Below are 20734 nucleotides of genomic sequence, written 5' to 3'. Positions count from 1 at the left end.
CAGTGAAATATTACACAACAACCCTAAAAGCAAATATTTGGCTAGTTACAGCGATATCCTCCAAAGTGAAAAACAGAATATCCATTTTGTTAATGAACAAACCAATACAATTCAATACAGGAACTGTAATAATAACAAAGTGCTGTACTGTGATAACAGGCATGTACTTTTTTAAGAAAAGCTCCAAGTTGCAATTGTAATAGAAAACTAAACAACAATATTTAATTAGATACTCCCATCTGCATATGAGGTTTGAGGCTATTTGGTTGATAATACAGGGTGTCTGGTGGTAGATTTTCGATTACAAATACGATTATTTTCAAAAGTAATAAATAGTGTGAGAGGTAGGAAGTGCCGTTTGCATCACTGACCATGCAGATTTCTGAGTCACGCTGTTGTAGTGGTCAAATGATCATCGCGCGTTCACCTTAGAGGTATTTTTCTCACAGTTCGGTATACGAAAGATAAATAGTGGACTGAGTGTAAATTTAATTCATTGCTAGGTGCAAGAATTCGGCACTTCTGTTTTCGGTATGGACACTCCGTTGGTATAGCCCGTTGAAAGACGTTAATTTTCATGCCCTATTATTTACTAGATTTTTGATAATGAACTGAGGTTTGATTTGAAAAATGTGACTTAGTTTCACACAATTTTTTTATCAAACGACATTGGAGCGTATTCGCCTTGATAATCCCATGTTTTGGAACAAATAATCATAACTGCCGTTAATGGTGAAAAGGCTGAACTGAAACACCAAAATCCATTTATTTGCCTAAAGCTATTTTTCGAAAATGCTCAAAGTCTGGCGACGATGTCAGAAGTGGTAACAGCGATTACCGAGGCATGATCAACATGCGAGCCCATCCGACGTATGCGACTGCACCACATGGCCAGAGTTTCGATGAATTTACTTCGGAAAGTTTTCCCCTAAAACTGATCAGTCGCTTTGTGGATATCCCTTGGCCACCAATGCCACGCGTCTTAAATTCAGTGGATTTTTATAGGACTTTCTCAAAAAGAGAATTTACAATAACAATCTCTGAACTTGTGAATTTCAAAAGGAAATATTCACAGAGAAATCAGCTCAATTGAACCAAGTTTACGGCAGCGTGTGGCGCAGAATACAAGGCTTTGTTGATAAAAGTGTGTGCAACTCGACGGAAGATACGAGAATGACGTACTCATTATAAAATCAAATCCTTATTTTCATTCTTTCGTTCAATGCTTTTATTTAAGTTTCACAACATCAATCTGCCACCGGACTCCTTGCTAAAATATCGAACAAAGTTTGTAAAGATAAAATTATGTCGATACATCGTCAATATATATTTATGATAATTTTTTTTAATATAGTTATAATGGAGTAGGCGTTTATATTCCATCTCGCCTATTGGAAAGTGTAAATGAAAGCGAAAGTGGTACACGCCCATCCAAAAGAATTATTCACTCTACACTTAAAGGCTCCTGAGTTCAACTTATCAGGAAAAAAAGACCCAGGCAGCTATTTCCAAATCTTATCAAAAACATAGTCTATGTACATAAAAATAAAAATAAGAACGCTATACGTGTCTCTAGACTTCATAAGATTAGTGACTCTTTTGTGTGAAACCGCGTGCAGTAAGTATTACAATACACTCACATGTAATGTCTCTAAAATATTGTATAATAAATTGAAGGTGTTTATAAACCAAAAACTTTTAAAAACCTATGTTATAGTGTGAAGGTGTTATAAATTATAATAAAGTTTGGGAATGAATTGCTCCTCATCTTGTTTTCAGCCAAGGGATGTCCCCTGTAAGGCTTTGGCCTCTTTTAAATATCGTTACGATGACCGGTCCTACGCGGCCTTATTTAGCAACTTCCCACAACCTTAATGTAGTGGTTGCCATTCAAGAACCTTGTGCGATGTGCGCTGTGCGACGCGCGATGCGCGATGCGCGATGTGCGATGTGTTATGTGCTATATGCGATGTGCGATGTGCGATGTGCTATGTGCGATGTGCGATGTGCGATGTGCGATGTACGATGTGCGATGTGCGATGTGCGATATTATCTACTACCACTTCAGACGAGCAACTCTATCGCGCTATGTCGGTGATCTTTGTTATTCTGTGGATCAGCCCATTTCTGATTCGATCTCGCAGCAATACTCCGAGCTTAGCCCTCTCCGTTGCACTTTAGGTCACTTTGAGCCTCCTTATTAGACCCGTTGTAAGTAACCACGTCTCGGATCTGTATGATTTGCTCTACTAGTGTAGTATTGTAAAAGTGGTCACAAAAACCGTTCTGAATTTATTGTGAGCTTTTTACGGAAGCTTTCAAGCTTTAAGCTAAAATATGTTTTTATATATACCCATTTTTAATCTAGCTTTTATCATATTGGGCTCTTCTTACATTTTCGTGACATAAAATATTTGTGGGCGCAGTTAATGATCCTAAGAATATATTAAACAATAATAAAATTTCTATCGTTGTTGGTAGTACGATTTGTTTTTAATTATAATATACAAGGATTTTTGCAAAACTTTTTCATAAGAAATTCGTTAGCTCAATGTTGCAAAGGTACTAAGTGAGCGGTATTTCTGTTCTTATATATCGATTGTATTGAAAATAAATTCATTAATGGGAGCCTTGATAAAAGTAATATTTTTGTTGCCAATTTAAAAAAATCTCGTGGGTTCACGAGGCCTGGGGAGCTTCCGCTCGGTCTGTGACTTATTATTTTCATCCATGTGATCCATGTGATCCAAGAGGACGAGGAAGTCGCCAAACCGTCTTTGTCTGTCAAAAATGAGTAATAAAATAAATTTCATAAAAAGAGCATATTCGTTTTATGATTTCAGGGAGCAAATATCAAAAATCGCTATACAGATTACTCTTAACAAAACACCAGGCCTCACAAGTGTTAGCAACAATTTTAACGAACGCGTGAACTCTGGGACGCATTGTTAGCGAAACAATAGATGGAGAGTGTAGATTTTTGTATTTACTAACGACTGTAAAATGTAAAGATCAAATATAAGAGTAGAATATTTTTTTTTTTAATTCGGTTTATCTCATCGTATGATGTCGATCTGCTAACACCAAATCATTCTAGAAAGTTCTTTAATCTAAAAATAACCTTTCATACAAAATGAATAGGCCAGAATAAATAGTAAAAGAAAAAAACCACATAAAATGATCTAAAAAAATAACCCAATTTCCCTTGGTTGTTGTTGATGATCTTTTTTCAGGAGTTTATAGTATATTTGAAGAACGTTTTTATGGAAGTAAAATAACATAATTGCAAAGAAACTTAAAATTTTATAGAAAATATATTGACTTTTGACATTGCGCATTTGACAGTTCGCTATGAACTTCGCCCGTTTGACAGCTCGATTTGAACATCGCGCGTTTGATAGTTCACGCGATGGAAAATATCTTGGTTTAACAATTGACATAGGGCAATATTTACAGACATCAAAATTATTTTTTTACATTTATTCAATAAAAAAGAGATCACTCTGAAGTATGCTACGTTTTTCTCTATTAGAACGCAGCAGGCCAATAACGTCCGAAAGAACAATCAGTAAGTGATATAAATAAAGACAAAAATATCATTTGTAAGAAGTCTGTAAAAACTAATGTACTTAAATTAAGTATAATAGTAAATTATTATTAGTAAATTATTATTATAATAATTATAATAGTAAATTAGTAATAATAGTTATTTAAGTAATAAAATTAAAATTATAAATGATTTGATTATATAATTATTTAACATTAAAGATAATGTATCACTAACAAGAACCGGAATAAATTGTTAATTACATGTGATTAGCATCAAAATCGCTCTAAGTGTCTCCTTTAGTTAATTTCGATTCGTTTGAATCGATTGTGCAAATAATCTTATTCACGAAAGCAATTTCGGGATTTTCGACGATTACCAAATAATACGTTTTGCGGCGATACTCGTAATAAAACGAACCTTTTAATGGCACAAAGCAATTGGAAATCGGTTGTCCGTGAGGACCGATTTAACAGACACTGGAGCCACTGAAAATGTAATTGGCTACAATGTTTGTACATTAAGCAAACACCTTTGATGAGTTTCCCGTGATTGAAGTTTCATTCTACAAAGCGTTATGCGGTGAACGATTTTTACCATATTAAACTTTTAATAAAATTCTCAGTTAAGCCCTTTTGCTACATAAGAGTATAGATGTTAAAGTACCCGGCATTTGATTTGGCACTTGGGAAATATTTTTCCTAACAAATATTATATTTTAATGAACACTGTCTGTATCAACTAATCTGTATACATATTTGTATACTAATATTAAAAAATATAACATATTAAAATTGAGCTTTAAATTGGCGAATGTATAGAGCATTTCTCAGCCAAAAGTTATACCTTTTACACCTATTTTTAATCACCAAGTATTAAGTGATCATTCTAAAATATATTACATTAGTTTATGTTTTCTATAGGAATACCATTACGCCAGTATTTTCTGGCTTACAAAATCTGCAAGGACAAACAGTTTAACTTTACATATGGAACATTGAATTTTAAAAACCATTGTTTTACTATAATATCAATATATTATTTATTATTTCTGAGAACATTGATTTTTGGATGGGGTTAACCATACATTAAATGACTGTCAATGAGCTACGCATTTATTCTTCAAAGTTTGGTACATGGTGAATGTAAATACATCAATTTCTTTCTTTATATACAGATTAGTTTAAAGATCAGCGTAAATGAATATTAACTAATATTTAGATTTGGAATGCATTATTCTCACTACTGTCGTGAGGAAATTTGACAAAGTTATAAGGAACCATATTGAGTTCTTTTCCCAAATCAGCAGTTTGGAACATTTCTAGTTTTATTTTAAGTTGATGAATTTTATTACTGAGAAGCTCAATTTGATTGTAATTTCTAAAAATTTGATATTACTCAAAATACACACAACATAGAACTAATGGCCACCAGCGTTTTAAGATTCTGGGTTGGAAAGCACAGACTACCAAGCGCAGCCTGTGAAGACCACCAACAACAAGCACATAACCTTGTTTATGTCGCCAAAAGTCGCAGGATCCAAAACACTTTCATCCGGTCCTAATGAAAGAGGCTAACGTTCAGTAAAAGCTGCCGTAGTGTTGACAATAGTACCAACCAAAAATGTTTTAGGTAAGATCTTGTCTATGGTTTGGCGAATTTGTAAAATATTTTTATCTTTGCTTGCTCTCTCTCTGCTCCCTGCCGCCACCGAGCACACGTGTCTCCGCTTCCTTGTGAAATTAAGTCTTAATAAATTAATTCTTTCTCTGGACCAAGACCTTTTAATTAAATACAGTCCACTAAAGCCAATCCCAATCTTATACACGTAGCCATTGTAAATTTTTAGTTAATTATACTTAATATATTAAATTTCACGGACCCAATTTAGAACATATTTTGTGTTACAAAATTCAAAATAGCACAACATATAAGAGCGGCTCAAATGTACTTCCTAGATGTAAAATGCGTTTGTGAAAATTTCTAGTATTAAAAAAGGGTATCGCAGTTTTCTTAAGAGATCCGTAACAGCTCTGCGAAGTCGGTGTTCAAAGCATTTATCTAATAAAACTAATAACACGCTACACATAAATCCAGCTCGTATATCCGATAAAAATCACGCACCTCTTTTTCGCCGGCACCATGCGAAGTAGCTCTTTCTCATGCAAAATACATATACATCGCACGCAACCCCTCCGCGTCGATTTATTATCAAAGGAACAATACGAAATAATAAAAAAACGCCGTACGTGCGAACAAGGCCAGAATGACCTTCGGATAATAAGTGTTGGAGAAGGGTGGGATCGAATTCATTGTTGTGTCATTTTTTCTTTTGACAATTCTTTATTATTTTATCATTTTTCGTTACGAAAGTTTATATATCAGAAAACAGTTACCAGGTTTTATGCGCCTGGTCATTTAAATATTAATGTCATATTATTCTGTACTTCTAATTTACATTTTTTTATTCACAAATAAAAAATGTAAATTTGAAATAAATGAGATTTACGATTTTGTACACGTTCAAAACATTATAAGACGTTATAAGTATTTGTTTTATTTCGAACAAAGAGACATGACATCGACGTCCTTCAAGGACAATATAAATACGACGATATCGACATTTCAAGGCTAATTCTAATTGTTTACTAAGTCGACATAAAGCTTGCGGTAGGTTCCCACACGGGAATCATTTTCATCGGTTTTTAGTGTTGGAAATCGGCATGATCTTTGTTCACAAATTTCATGAAGATTGCGGCGGTTTTGTTTTTTCCTATGAAGTTACACTTTGTAATCTTATAAGATAATGCGAACTTGAGCATGCTTATGTAAGGCAGTTAAATGTGTCTGTTTTTTTATTCCATTTCTTACTATGATAATTTATTTTACTATGAACTAGTTTTAAATGTTGCAATGGTTTATGTTACACGTTTAAAATGTAAAAAAAACTTTTCTACGTTTAAATTAACGTCTCTTTTCATAATATTTGAAAGAGCATTTTCGCAGAGTAGCAAAATAATGTTTTAACCAGCGCCAACACTTGTTTTCAATATGAAAAGCGCACTCCCCGTTTCCACATAATCAAAGCTCCGACATACCCGCCGTCTCAAAGGCTCACATTCCCGACAATCTGAAGGGGGCAACATTCTTGCCGAGATTTAACTACGCCATAATTTAACGTTGCGATGCACTGACATTAACGGAGTTCTTTTTTTTTGTTTGTTTGTTTGTGTCTGCTTTTTTTTCCTTTTCATTTCTTAAATTGTATTCGTGTTCAACTGGCATAAGTAGTATTTTTTATAGTAAGTTAATTTTTTTACTATATACAATAGCTACAAAAAAAATCGAAAGAATTATATTTTTACATAAATATACAAAATTATACTTACACTATTAGATATAGGCCTCGTCTATAGATTTAAAAAAAGAACAGTTGTAAGCAGCCTGCTTCCATCGTCTAATGATGACACGGTCGTCTGTTCAACTTGTGGTTGGAGGTCATATCCACTTTATAACCTTAAGGCACCAGCGGCCATTTGTGTATTTATATCAAGTTTTAGAAACTCTATATTTAATTTCTACAAGGTAGTGTTTATATTATATGATGATTTGAAATTTCAATTTACTTCGGATCATTTTTTCGTTATTAATAAGGTCCGAAAACCTTGGTTTTTATGTTAATTTTTAAATTTAACGTAAAATATTCCCGTAAATTTAATTTGATAATGTCAGCTCAAAATGTACTAGCCGAACTTTTATCCTTAGAACTTAATAAAAGCTAATGAATTTTCTTTGATTTTAAATATTAATGGAGCTATAAATTGTGCAAATTATATTGATAAATATAACTAGTAGTATAGTTATTATAAATCAAGAAATAAGAAAATATGTCGTCGATTGATGTGAGCCTAAAATTTTGAGACCAAAATATATTCATGTACGTTACAGGTTTTTTGAACAAAACAAATTTTCTTTACTGTATCTAGATCGAATATGTCTTCAAAATCATTTTAAATTTCCAAGCGTAAAAACAGCGAAGTGTTTTGTTACCATATATTTCCTTGGCAGTTACAGAATTTTATTGGTCTGTAAAATGAAAACTCGTCAGCAGTGGGCCGTGGACGTGAAATAAGAATAAATAAAAATAAAAAAAAAATGTTTTTAGACTATCTGTAATTTTTGAGTGAATATTTTTTACAAATGAAAAAAAAATCAATGATAAAATGAATAACTCAGTAATATTTAAATAAAACACCAAAGCCAACAAGATTTAAATATTTAAATATAAATCTTTGTCCTTCATACCTTTTTTAAATTACATAACTTTATTGACATCAATATTATTACATTAATCAAAACGTAATTGCAAGTCTATGTACATTATCATAATATCGTTGTCAACGCTGAAAGTCATTCTTGTTGCAAATAATTTAGATTATTAAATAACTGTTGATCTAGGTTCGTAGGTATATATTGCAGAACGGTTGATTATATATAGTAAAGTGTATTTACAATCTTTATATTTATTTTTACTTCATATTGTTCAACAAATGAAACGAGTAATTGCATTATTAGCCAGAGCGTATCTGTGACTATTTGAGTATGTGTGTGTGAATGGGCATGAGTGTGTGGCGGGGAAAGGAGATTATTTTATTTATTCTTACGAACATAACAGCGTGACATGATAGTGTGATATTAATTTAACTGTTAGCTGTTATAACGAGTCGCATTTACGAGCATAAAAATAGCAAGTATGAAAAAACTTGGAATATGTTGTTTGTAATTTTCCAGACTAAGAAAGACGTACCGGTAATAAACCTGTCTTTTCCTTTAAAAATGCTCTTAAACTTGTTCCCGGCCATACAGCCTCAGATGCGAGCTGATTTTATAAAAATATGGGATAGTGTAATAAACTTGGAGCGCTTCGTAGTTTTATAAAGTTTGTCATCTAAACACCGCCGACTTCTTCACGTTTATACCTTAGTTTTTAATTTCATAAAGAGTCCACGAAGTCTTATAATAAAACTCGTAATTTTTTTAATTTATTCACTTCCATTTATGAATCACGTTTTCAGGATTATTGCAGATTTAAATAAGTCAGTGTAAAATTAAAATCTATTATTTATTATATTATATTATTATAGTATTATTTTTGTTTCTTTCTTTCAGTGGGCTAGGCATCACTCGTGCACCAAAAATTATCTCGTGTAGCGACTACAAGCTGGTTGACACAGCGTAAGCAGACCACGCATTAGATAGACCGACGATATAGTCAAGGTCGCGGGAAGTCGGTAGATGCGTGCAACGCAGTATCAGTCATCTTGACGATCTTTGCGGGGGCCTGCACCTTGTAGTCGATCTATCGGTTAACTTGATGATTTTTTGTAAATGATGTAGATGATTGCGCGGTGATAAAATAATCTCATTATTTTATCATCTTCATCCGAAATACTTGGACTGACGTAAATTAGATAACGTAGATTAAAATAAAGATAGTCAATTATAAATGTAAATTTCAAGAAATGTGGCAGAGTATGGGAGGAAATTCGTGAATGTAAAGTAAATAAATGCTGTGAGAATGTTAAAAATTGTGAAGGAAAAAAGAGAAAAATTTGTAAATGATGAGAGAAAGTGTGTATGTGTGAGAGAGAGAGAAGATAGGAAAGTTTGTGAACAAATCATTAAAAAGTATATTCCTGTCGCAAAAATAAGACAGGGAACGTGAGGACCCCAATACGGGGGCCATAAAAATAACTTACTCGCTTTTTTCATCACTTTCACAAATATTTTCTTAGAACAATTAGAGATAGATAAGTAAAATATTTGTAACGTTTCAGTAAGAAGAAAATAGCCTGTCCTTACTTCTGCAGGTGAGGATGTAAAAAAAAGACGTCCAAGTAACATTTGAGTAGTGTGACTAATCATATTCGGTTCGAAATACACAACGAAAAAATTCAAAGGACTTCGCCCATCATTTCTATCGTTTGCTCGCAGGGTGGTAAGCAATGCAATAATTATAAAACCAAATAGGAAAACTTTAACCAAAATGCACATATAAAACACATGTAAAAGAAAAAAGTCTAATTTAAACAAATCTGTAATATCAAAAGATAATGATAGAAATGTAAGAATAAAATAAAGATTAGAAATAAAATTGTACCTAGCCACCTAAGAGTAAAAAAGATGAGGAAAGGAAGGCGATGAAAGCAAGAAGGAATGAAAGAACAAAAAAAAAATTGCAAGATATTGTGAAGGATAAAAGGAAAGGATAAAATAAATTGAGAAGAATGAAAGTGAGTGTAGACTAAAGATAAAAATTATTTGTAAATAAAGTCCCTGTCCCAAACAAAACAGGGGTACGAGATTAAAAAAAAAATTCAAAGGCAATCCAGTATTTACAGATAAGTTCCCTCTCGGCCGATAAAATTCGGTACATAGCTACCGACGCAACTACGATATTCTAAGCTATCCGGCGTTGTCAGTTCGCCGATATATTTTTTCGTTTATTCCATACGTACACAAAGTTTTTCTCGCTTTACCGCCGATCGCGTGGTAAATCCCACGTAAGTAAGGTCATAATGTTACGATTCCGCCCTCGGCGCTATTTTTCGGTTGTTAACCAAAGATTTCAACTTCCGATCCTTATCTTTTGAAGTCCTATTTAATACCTGTGAAATATGTTGGTGTGCGATTCGATTTCAAAGTTTACTATCGTAATAGAATATTACGAATTATTATAAAGGATGAATAATTATAGGGGTAAAAGTATTAAAGGAGTGAATGTATAGCTTATTTGTCGACAAAGTGATCAGTCCATAGCACACTAAATTAATAATTTATTAATATTTGAATTCGACATACCGATAACATTAGGCAGCATAAAGTCTGTATGAACAGATAGTTAACGTAAACTAATTTTTATAAATATTAAACCGACATTTTTAATGCATTATCATTTTATTAGTTAATATTTATGAAACCCTGAAACACGAAAACGCCCTATCCAAAAATAAATGATTTTTTGATAGGGCGTACTATCTTTTCGGTCATATATACTCATATGTCGTATATACTTCCTGAGGTCTATTTTAAAATAATAGAAAAACTATTGTATACTACACTGTAAACGACTTCATAAAAGAAAGTATACTTAGAGAGTTATGTATTTACCTCTAACAGGCTAAAACAATATTTTTTTCAAATATGTATGGTCCTGCTGAGTTGGTTTCTCTTGTTCTTCTCAGGTCTGAAGCATTTATGATCCGAATAGGTCGTAGACTTGAGATCAATAAGAGATTATGTTGTCGATCGTATGTTAAATAAATTTTATAAATTTGATTACTACAGCGATTGATTATATAAAATAAAACTTGATGACATTATTTCAGCCCATAGACACCCAGTGCTAGGAATAGGCCCCCTTAAAAGGCAGTCAGGTTGGCGAATACAATGTGGTATTATTATACACAGAGGAAGCTGCACTCCATCTTCTTGAAACTTGTCTGTGAGCAGTAGGAATTCTATATAATTAATGCACAACGTTCGATTATATAAGATTATATCCTCATGTCAATTATGTCCTCTATCGCTAGGTTACAACTGCTCGAATAATCTTATAATAAATGAATAAAATAAGTAGTCAGTATTGTAACTCACCTGCGATATTAAAGCTGCCAATTAAAAGTGTCCAAAGAGATAGTATTCGAGTTGGACTGGGACGCAACGAACACTCCATCATGTCTACGTATTAATCAAAATAGTTGCGTCAGATGTTTAGGAATTTCTCATAGTTATTTGTTCGCATAGGCGGTTTGCGCTCGCGATCCACTTAACTGAAACAACAGAAAATTAGGGTCAGATTAATTCAATTAATATTTCAGCAGTAAGCCTAGGAGGTTGTTAAATATTATAACTTTGGGAATGTTATAAAATAATTACTTATTTTAGGGCAACAAAGATAAATCATTCTTATTATAATTTAGATTTAAATTATTAATACCCTCTATATATGGACTACAACAAATACATATGTAGTAATGTTTATATCATCGGTTATATCTCGTTGATAATTAAGAAAAATTATGCAGAATAATTATAAATATACATAAGTCTTTAGTTAACTAGCAAAATCAATCATGTAATAAATGTCCGTAACCTACCAAAACTTACATTCTAAAATTAAAATATTCATATTTACTTATTACATTTATATATATTTAATAGGCAACGGACACAGTATGAATGTCTATTCACCCTATTCCCCACCAAGTGGACTGATTACTTTGTTAAGTTCGCGGGAAGTCGCTGGTTACAGGCAGCGCAAGAGCGGTCGTGGTGACCTTCAAGTGGTTAGCTGGTTATATGAGAATGATATTTTATAAAACCTTTTAAAACCTAGTCAATGAATATTGATTATGTCAAATATCAAGAAGAAAATTGAGTTTGAAAACCTTCTTCAATTCATAAAAATTTAATACTTAAAAAAAATTCTAAATATAACAAAAGCTTAAAAAATATGTTTAATAAAAATATCTTATAAATAAATAAAGATAAACCGGTTTAAATAATATAATGTCTTACATATATATATATATATATATATATATATATATATATATATATATATATATATATATATATATATATATATACTTATAATACATATAAAATAACTTATAATACTTCAACAATATTAGATGGAAATCCGTGAAAATATCTACATATAAGCTAAAAAGGAACAGTATTAATCAATCCTCATAATTCTTGTATAAAAACCAACTTCACCCATTAGTCTATAATTGTTATTTAAGGGCCCTATATTAGTAATTGTATCTACATAAAGGTTTGAACCCCTAAACTATTCACTCTCTTCAATGAGTATTTGGTTCGCCCTATTCAATAATGCAGTAAAAAAAAGGCTTTTAAAATTCGGAATACTATGGTTTTTTACTGTCAAAATTATTAGGCAGTCGCATTCCAAAAAGACAGCCATAGTGAACAATATATACAATACGTTTGGAAATAGGCGTCAAAGCTTTAAAGTTCTTTGTTGACCAGTTAACTATATTTAACTTTAAAGCTTTTTGAGCTGTAACCAATGGACCTGTATAATCAAGGAAACAGTAAAATATTAATTAATTCTCTATCTTCCATGTAATCAAAAGCCATGAATTATAGCAGGTTTTATAGCAGGCCTATAAATAGCATCCAAATTCACTGTAATTATCATAGTATCTTGATCGTCGTTATAATTACACGCGTAACAAAGCCTTAAAAACCTGATAGCTTATCGTGAATTACAGGCCTGAATTATACTCTTCTATCGACCTCCGGAAACTAAGTTATAGTCACGAATTTTAATGAAGTGGCTTTGATTAATAAGTTACGAATGAGCTTTTTAAACTTCACCTACGTTATTTACGTTAGCTTTATCAGATCCTACTTGTACGTGTATCTAACAAAAAAAGAATGTCATTGTAAAAACCTTCAGAGAAAAGTTTGTTTGTATGTTTATTATATTAGAGTAGCACAATTGCACTTGTTATTTTAGATATGTGATTTTTTTTTACACTTACTATTAACTGTAGTAAAAGTTTTTTTTTTTTTAATAAATTCATCGAGTTTTACCATATTATAGATAGATTTAATTGATATTCCATCTCAATATTACACATTACTTTTCAAATTAAGTATGACATGATTACTTTTACTTTGTTTTCTGAACTCATAATGTCTATTATTTATTCGTCTATATTCGCAAATGTGTATTTTTAGTAAATTAAGTAAAAAAATAATGGAGAAAGTATTTGGTCATAGTAGAGTATAATTTTTGAAAATATTTTTTTTTCATTGGAACGCGACACACTATTAACTTGGGGCAGTATAAACTTAACAGGGACAGATAGAAAATAATTATTAATTTTATTTTGTAGTTATCTGAATTTTGATTAAATTTTTTCTTTGTGTATGTTTCATACATTAATTAATACAAAACTATCTATACATACATCCCTTTAAAGAATTGTACTTATAACCAAGTACATTAAAAAATAAGACATTCGTTATCTTTTAAGTAAGTATAATTAGCTTAATTTCACCATTTAACTTACATTTCTATTGGTCATTAGCATTTTTACTCTGGTAATATCTTCCTGAAAACGTTCTAAACTTTCAACGCTTTTACTTCACTGAGAATACGTTAAAAATTCATTAAAAAGTGGCACGCTTTACTTTGTACTATTATTCACTTGAACTTGTTAGCATTACGTCGTTGTCGATATTTCAGCCCATGGAGGCCAACATCAAGGCATAGGTTTCATCAAGATATTTATGGATATCCATAATCGCCATAATCGCCGGCGGGTTGGCGATCGCAGTGTGGTATATTATAGTACGCAGGGAATACTGCTGATCATCTACTGGAAAATTGTCTGTTAGCTGTGACAATCGTATACGAGTATATAAGAATGCACAAAGTGTGAAATATATAAAATTATATTCTGGGAATCAAACCCAATACCTACGATTCTAAGTCTATGTCCTTACTTCTGTTCTGTCACTACATTTAATGCAGCATTATGTATTTTTTTTTAATATTATACTATGATTGCTTATTATTTTTATTTTGCCAGTAATTCATAAAGATAGGAAAAAAATAGTCAATAAAATTTACTGAATTGTAAAAGTACGAAACATATACTCGTATTAATTACGAGGTAATCACTTCATGGTAGAATTGTAAATAACATTAGAGAAAACGTAAGAGAAACAATATTAAACATCTGTGGTCTCGTCTTCTATAACCGTTTAGTACTATACTTGTATTTAAAATATAAATCTTGTTATTCCGCGGTAAACAAATGAACCAAAAGCTAATAGAACTAAAATGAATAAGTTAGTTAATAAAATAACTAACAATAAGTTCATAATACTTTTTGAAGCCATCGAAGTAAGAGCAAGAGAGATGATATTACCGAAATTTCTCATAATCGGCTGAATGATTTAGATTAGTCAAGAGTAAACACCAGCTCATTTCTGGAATGACCTTACAAAGCATTAATGGGATTATTGCAAACGAAGAGTCTGGTTGATGAAGGTGATCAGGGCATTGAAAGAAGAATTCCTTAAATCGCTTCTACATGTTGTCAGCCACAAACACAGTACCAGTTACGAACAAGGCGATACTATGGAAAGCTGAGAAGTTTCCTATCATTATTTTATTCTCAAATACCTGAGCAGAGTGTAAATAAATAATTTTAGTATTTGTAAGTTGTTCATATACCATAAAGGATTTCTCAGTACTTCAGAAACTGCTGCGTAACAAGAATTAAATTCGCTTTATGAACTAAAACACGAACGAACTTATGACAATCTTTACGAATAATACCATTTCAGTATTACCGAGTCGTGCAAATGCCAAAGTGCATCGCAAGTTCTATGCGGTAAACTGAATTTCAAAGACAAATAATTGAATTGGAATTGCAGGAGGGAATAAGAGATTTTGTGCGCATTTCGCAAAAATGACTTCGCTTACTTTTAAAACGCTATTAAAATTTATCCATGACACTTTTTTCAAGTGAAAAACAGTTTTTACTAAGAAATGTTATGCAATTTAAAGTTTTAGTTTTATTTAAGACGTTAACTACACATTACAAATTAACGTTATCAAAAGTTACTGAAAAAGGAGCGGAAGACAGACTTTAAATAAGTATTTTGATTACTTTTACAGGTTTTAAATAGCCGACCGGTGTTATTATAAATATGTGGTATAGCCTTTGTCCAACGGTGAAAGTTTTACGGCTGATATAACTATGATAAATAGATTAATATAAAATGTTTATTCTTAATATTTATTATTTCTAAGGCTTTAATAGTAAGACCAGCAAAACCTTATGTTTATGTCCTAATATCCCTATCTATTACAATATACTCAGACTGCTTTTCAAATGACATGTACAGAACCTTACGGAACAGTGTGTTAGAAATTAATCTGATAAACTCATTAATCTCTATTGATAACATGTATTTATGTATTAACGAAGTATTTGTAGTCCGTTTGCGTTAAGATTGTTGTAAAAAATCATTGTTCGCCGGCCTAGTCACGCCCGTAAGGGGCGGCCAATCAAAACGTTCCTTAGAAGCCTTAGAGTTTGAAAGTATGCCTTTAATTGGTCATTGTAGTTTTGACGTTTTAATTAGTTTAAAGTGCATGGTGAAGCGAAAAGCCGGAAGCGGATGGCCTATAGTACAGGTTAATTAATATTTTTGTGTATATATCTACTTATATTTATAATTTACGAAATGTTTGAAATGCAATTCCAGTTAAATTTAGCAATAAAGAGAAGAATAAGATTTAGTGCGTTGTTAGCACGAACAATAACCTTTCACGACCCGAAATAAAATTAGAGCACCTGCATAAAGGGATGCCGGGGCTAAAACTCTTTTAAGATAGGAAACACCGAGGCTCGTTTCTTTTTGTGTAGATTATCTTTAAGTTCAATCTCTTTATGGGTGCCGGCTATCTGTGCATTTAATCCACTTTCTGTTTTTATCTTAAGACAAGGAAAAAGGTCGAAAAGGTTTCTGTCTTTTGTCCGCGAGCCCCTGATAACAGGGTGACCTTTTCATCTCAACGTTTATTAAACGAAAATACACCTGTGCAGTCGTCAGACGCCGTTGCGGAGATTTCATTAAACTCAATGGAGGGCGGTGTAATTGGAATCCCTTGACTTATTTTTCTTTTATTATTTCAATTTATTACATTTATGTTTACGTTAACAACGGTTTGCTTGTTTGTAAATGTTTTTATTTTTCAAATCACAATCTTTGGGATCACGAAGAAAAACAAAACAGGATAACATTCATCATAAATATAAAATGTTTATTGCACATTACATACAACACGATTACAGAATTCGAATTAAAAATAAAATTAAGAGTATGACAAGATGTACTAAAATACTAAATTAATAACTACACTAAACTGAATATGCACAAATATAACATTTAATTTCATCATAGATAATTAAAAGAAGGTGATAATAAATACACACTAATTAAAATATTATGAGACAAAGTTAACATATTGAGCGATTTGTTCGGAAAGGCGTGCTTAAGTAATGTGCTTGTCTCTGTGTGGGACCGGACAAGCTGAAATGCATTAGTCCCTTCTGTCAAAAACACAGCTATGTTTTTATTAAATTTATTGATTTAATACGAATGTTCGATATTAAGTTGCCTCCAAATATTTAACACTATGCCCATCATATGATATCTCTATATAGCGAGACAGTTGAGTAGTGGTAGCCCAGCGACAGAGGACTGATAATTCGTAGCGGATTCTTTTCTCGGGATATTATCTTATAATACTGTGATCACAAAGAAAGGTAAACACCCCTTTCAAAGCAATACCCGTCCGTTAAAACGCACTTTTCCCAAAGCCTTTACCAATTTACAGCCGATATAGTCTTTTTCCGGCATAACCTTCTTCAATTCGTTTTTTGCTTTTCAATTCTTCTCAATTGTGTCAAAACAGAATTTATAGAATTAGCACGAAGTCAAATCAGGCAAATACGGTGTTTGTGGAACAATAAAACTTTGAGTAATGAACAATTTCGGCACCAATGGAGACATGCTGAGTTTGAAAGACAAAAAAGATCCTTCAAAATATAGTTTAGGCTAAGGCAAGTGATATTCCAACTTATGACAAACAGGCGCTTGGCAAATGATATAGATAGTCCTATCTACATAGGAAAACAAATTTATTTGCCTCCCTAATGACGGGGTGTTTTAAATTACAATTTTACATTACTGTCTGATAACTCTGTATGAATTACCTTCTGTGCGTTAATTATACAGTATTACCACTGCTCACAAATTAATTTCCAGAGGATTGGCAACAGCTTTCACTGCGTGCAATATTTCTACATTGCGATCGTCAATCCACGTGCCAATGACAAATATGTTATATCCCCCCATCTTCAGGCGAGACCTATGCCTTGCAGTGGGCGTCTATGTGCTGTAACGACAATACAACAATAAAGTAAATCACACGAAAATTAAACTTATACAAAAACTAATAGATTTATAAATAAAACTATAACATTTGTATTTAATAAAATCAGGCGTTACCTTGCGGAAGTTCATCTTAAGTAAGAAAAGGACCAATATTTAGCCCATCCGCACATGCAGTGGTAGTCGTCCACAGCACTAATCACGGCACTCTGTGTTTGGCACTAATCGGTGTAACATAACTCCTGAAGATGCTTCTTGGAAACACGTGTTGAGTGATTTGATGGTGGCAGTTGTGTAATTCGCATTGTTTGCCGCATACGCCTTTATCAGCGGGCTGGCAGGCGGTCCACTTTGTTGCACGACCACCACTGCATGTGCGGAAGTGGCTAAATGTTAGTCCCTTTCTTATAAAAGAATTATAATACATATTATTTAGAAGATTTACGAAAGATTTTTCTTACGTTAAAACCATTAACATTCGAAAATTTTTCGGTTCGTGTCGATGGAACCCAATGGTGTCCTATAAACCGTTATATATCCTCAAATAGAACCTCAGCAGTAATATCCTTATTATTGAGATGTGTTTGCTTCAAATAAGTACTGTACATTCAAATTCAGCTCGTAAAGAGGTCGAAGTTTTCTGACATTCGCATTTCTTTAACAGTTTCTCATGCTAGGGACTGGTTTCCATTTTGTCCGAGCATGAGCTTAATTCTGTTTATATTTAGTCTTTTATTTATACACACTTCTTTGTTTAAATTCAATGAAAGCGTTTTCAATAAATTTCTCAAATATTTAACAAGTTATTCGTTAAAGATATTAACACAAAGTTATCACTGTCATATTAAAAAAGGCTTGTGATTGTTAAAAAATGATTGTTGAGGAATATTTGTAAATTTTGTCAGCTATGTAAATGGCAATAAACTGGCGAGACATAGCGTTCGAACTTTTAACAGTCTTAATTGTTAGAAAAATATGAGGAGATTCTCTAGAACCGTGTTGGAAGTTTTACGTTATCATATAAGCTATGATATGTTTAATGTCACTCTTTTAAAAATGCACCACTGAGTTTATTTCTACGACATATGTTTATATTTCAAGGTGATGATGTTATAAAATCACTTGATTGTATAAAAACATTTGTAAATCTAACTTAGTCACATACATGGTTGTCACGCAACTGGGGAGCAATAGGATCTTATAAGACATTATTACACTGTTAGTCGAATATAAAAAGACTCCGAAAAAGTGTTGTATTGGAAGTATGTTTCGATTTCCAAAATTATGTTATTGATTTCGATAAAATTAACTACTTTATTTAAAAAAAATGTTGCAAAAGCTACCTCTCTGACACATTATATGCTTGAAGTGTATTACAAATATGCCTCCGTATATTAAATGTTGGTTAACTAAGTTAGGTGAAAATACTCAGTATGAAAAGCTTGAAGCGAACTCACGTAGTGTTACGCACCTGCGGTTGACAACCCCATTTGTTTAGGATAGGGTGCACGAGCTACGCGTGTTTCTCTTATAATGATAAATATACACTTACATTCGCCAGTTGAAAAATACGTAACGATTTTGTACGCAGTATTTTCATTGAATAATTTGTTAAACTGATGTACTGGAGAACTTATTCTTATGTACTTGAAAATCTATACTTATAAACACAGTTGATGCATAGCGACGTAGAGAAATTCAAATATAAAAACGTCAATATAAGTTATATATATAAATAACTATTAAGGAATATCTTTAAATAATTAAGACCAATAAATAATACAGAACAAGTCAATAGAGTGAATAAATGAAGAATTAGTAATGAACAGAATACACTTATTCTCGATGGACCGTGGATAACCGAAAAAGTGCGAGAACAACGTTACACTCGAGTTTTACCGCCTAAAACCCAAAGGTCTTTTTTGAGGACGCTTTAGAACACTACCGTAGTTTTAATAACGGTGAAGAGCGTCAACGTTTATGGTACAACTGGAACTCCTGTTTTTTTATCATAAGGTTGCGAGCGAAGTGAGCTAGATCATCAATTTTTCTGACTTTACGAACATTATATTTATATATATATATATATATATATATATATATATATATATATATATATATATATATAATATAATTATACATTGTGTGTGTCTATGTATGTATAAACGAGTATGTTCTTAATTTTTTTTTAAAATAGCTATGAATTTACAAAAAAAAAATTCCTGAAAAAATTTTAAAAATTTTGGTTGCTATGACAGTATATTCATGTTGTAATAACACCATATGGATAGGAACACGTCGACATATGTGCTGATGAAACATGCCTTGAATATTTTGTAAGATCGTACAAGCCATTGCCTACACCGGCGAGGACACCACTAAATATTGGTTGCCAATTTTCGGTTGGCAAGGCACTCTGGTTGATGTTTAGCCCCGTCCGTTAATCAGCTGAGTGGGCAGGTGCAGTTGGCTTAGATCCCAGTTGTCCGATATTTTCAGGAGTTATAACCCAGTGGCAACGAATTTACAACATTAATGTACTTGCAGTACATACATGTATTTGCGCATTCCAACATAAATAAAACCTATTAACTTTTTTCAAAATTCTTTTACTTTCAAGATAAATATATATATACTTTATGTACCAAATGTATATCGTTCAACCTATCAGTGAATATAAAACCATTAAGTCAGCTGAATCAGAAAAAAAAAGTATATTTGAAAATGGATTTTAACCTATTCTTATTTGTAAGATTAAAGGGAGAAGACGCAAAGTGTTAGCATATTTACGAGTGGAATGAAATCACCTCTTTCTGCATCTGTTTCACCTCTAAAGATTTAAAGATGATTTGAAGAAAATTTGTAACGTAAGTAGTTTTTACAATTGCTCCCCTACATTAAACGACATCGAGGGATGTAGTAAGACAATTATACCTTGGAGTAATAAAACAACCCAAAGGTTGAGATAAAGTGTAAATTTTGCTGCTTTCCAAGTTTTAAACATAAGCTGTAAAAACCAAAGACTAGACGTTGAATAACAAGTAAATTTGCATTGGTAAAACTTCACGTAATTATTTCGAAGACTTAAAATCCAATCTGAAACCTTATCTATCGCGCTAACAACTTTAATTATAGACAAGGCTTCTGCAGAAATTGCGTATTGTTAGTACAACC

The 20734-nt window shown here is 32.2% G+C and overlaps 1 protein-coding gene across 1 annotated transcript in view; it reads right to left on the bottom strand.

Annotated features, from left to right (window-relative positions):
* LOC137928904 (nephrin-like) overlaps positions 1 to 11285 on the bottom strand; it is an 86853-nt gene extending 75568 nt beyond the window's left edge. Inside the window, exon 1 of the mRNA XM_068771908.1 lies at positions 11204 to 11285. Within this exon, the coding sequence (XP_068628009.1) occupies positions 11204 to 11285 (82 nt within the window). The remainder of the gene's footprint in view (positions 1 to 11203) is intronic.
* Positions 11286 to 20734: the final 9449 nt, after the last annotated feature.

This window comes from Battus philenor, unplaced genomic scaffold (genome assembly GCF_028537555.1).
Source record: "Battus philenor isolate CCGP_79_NKW_IND1 unplaced genomic scaffold, ilBatPhil1.0.hap1 SCAF_4, whole genome shotgun sequence".
Classification (NCBI taxonomy): domain Eukaryota; kingdom Metazoa; phylum Arthropoda; class Insecta; order Lepidoptera; family Papilionidae; genus Battus; species Battus philenor.
Note: the sequence above shows the minus strand (reverse complement) of the source record. Positions and strands in the feature narration are given on the sequence as shown.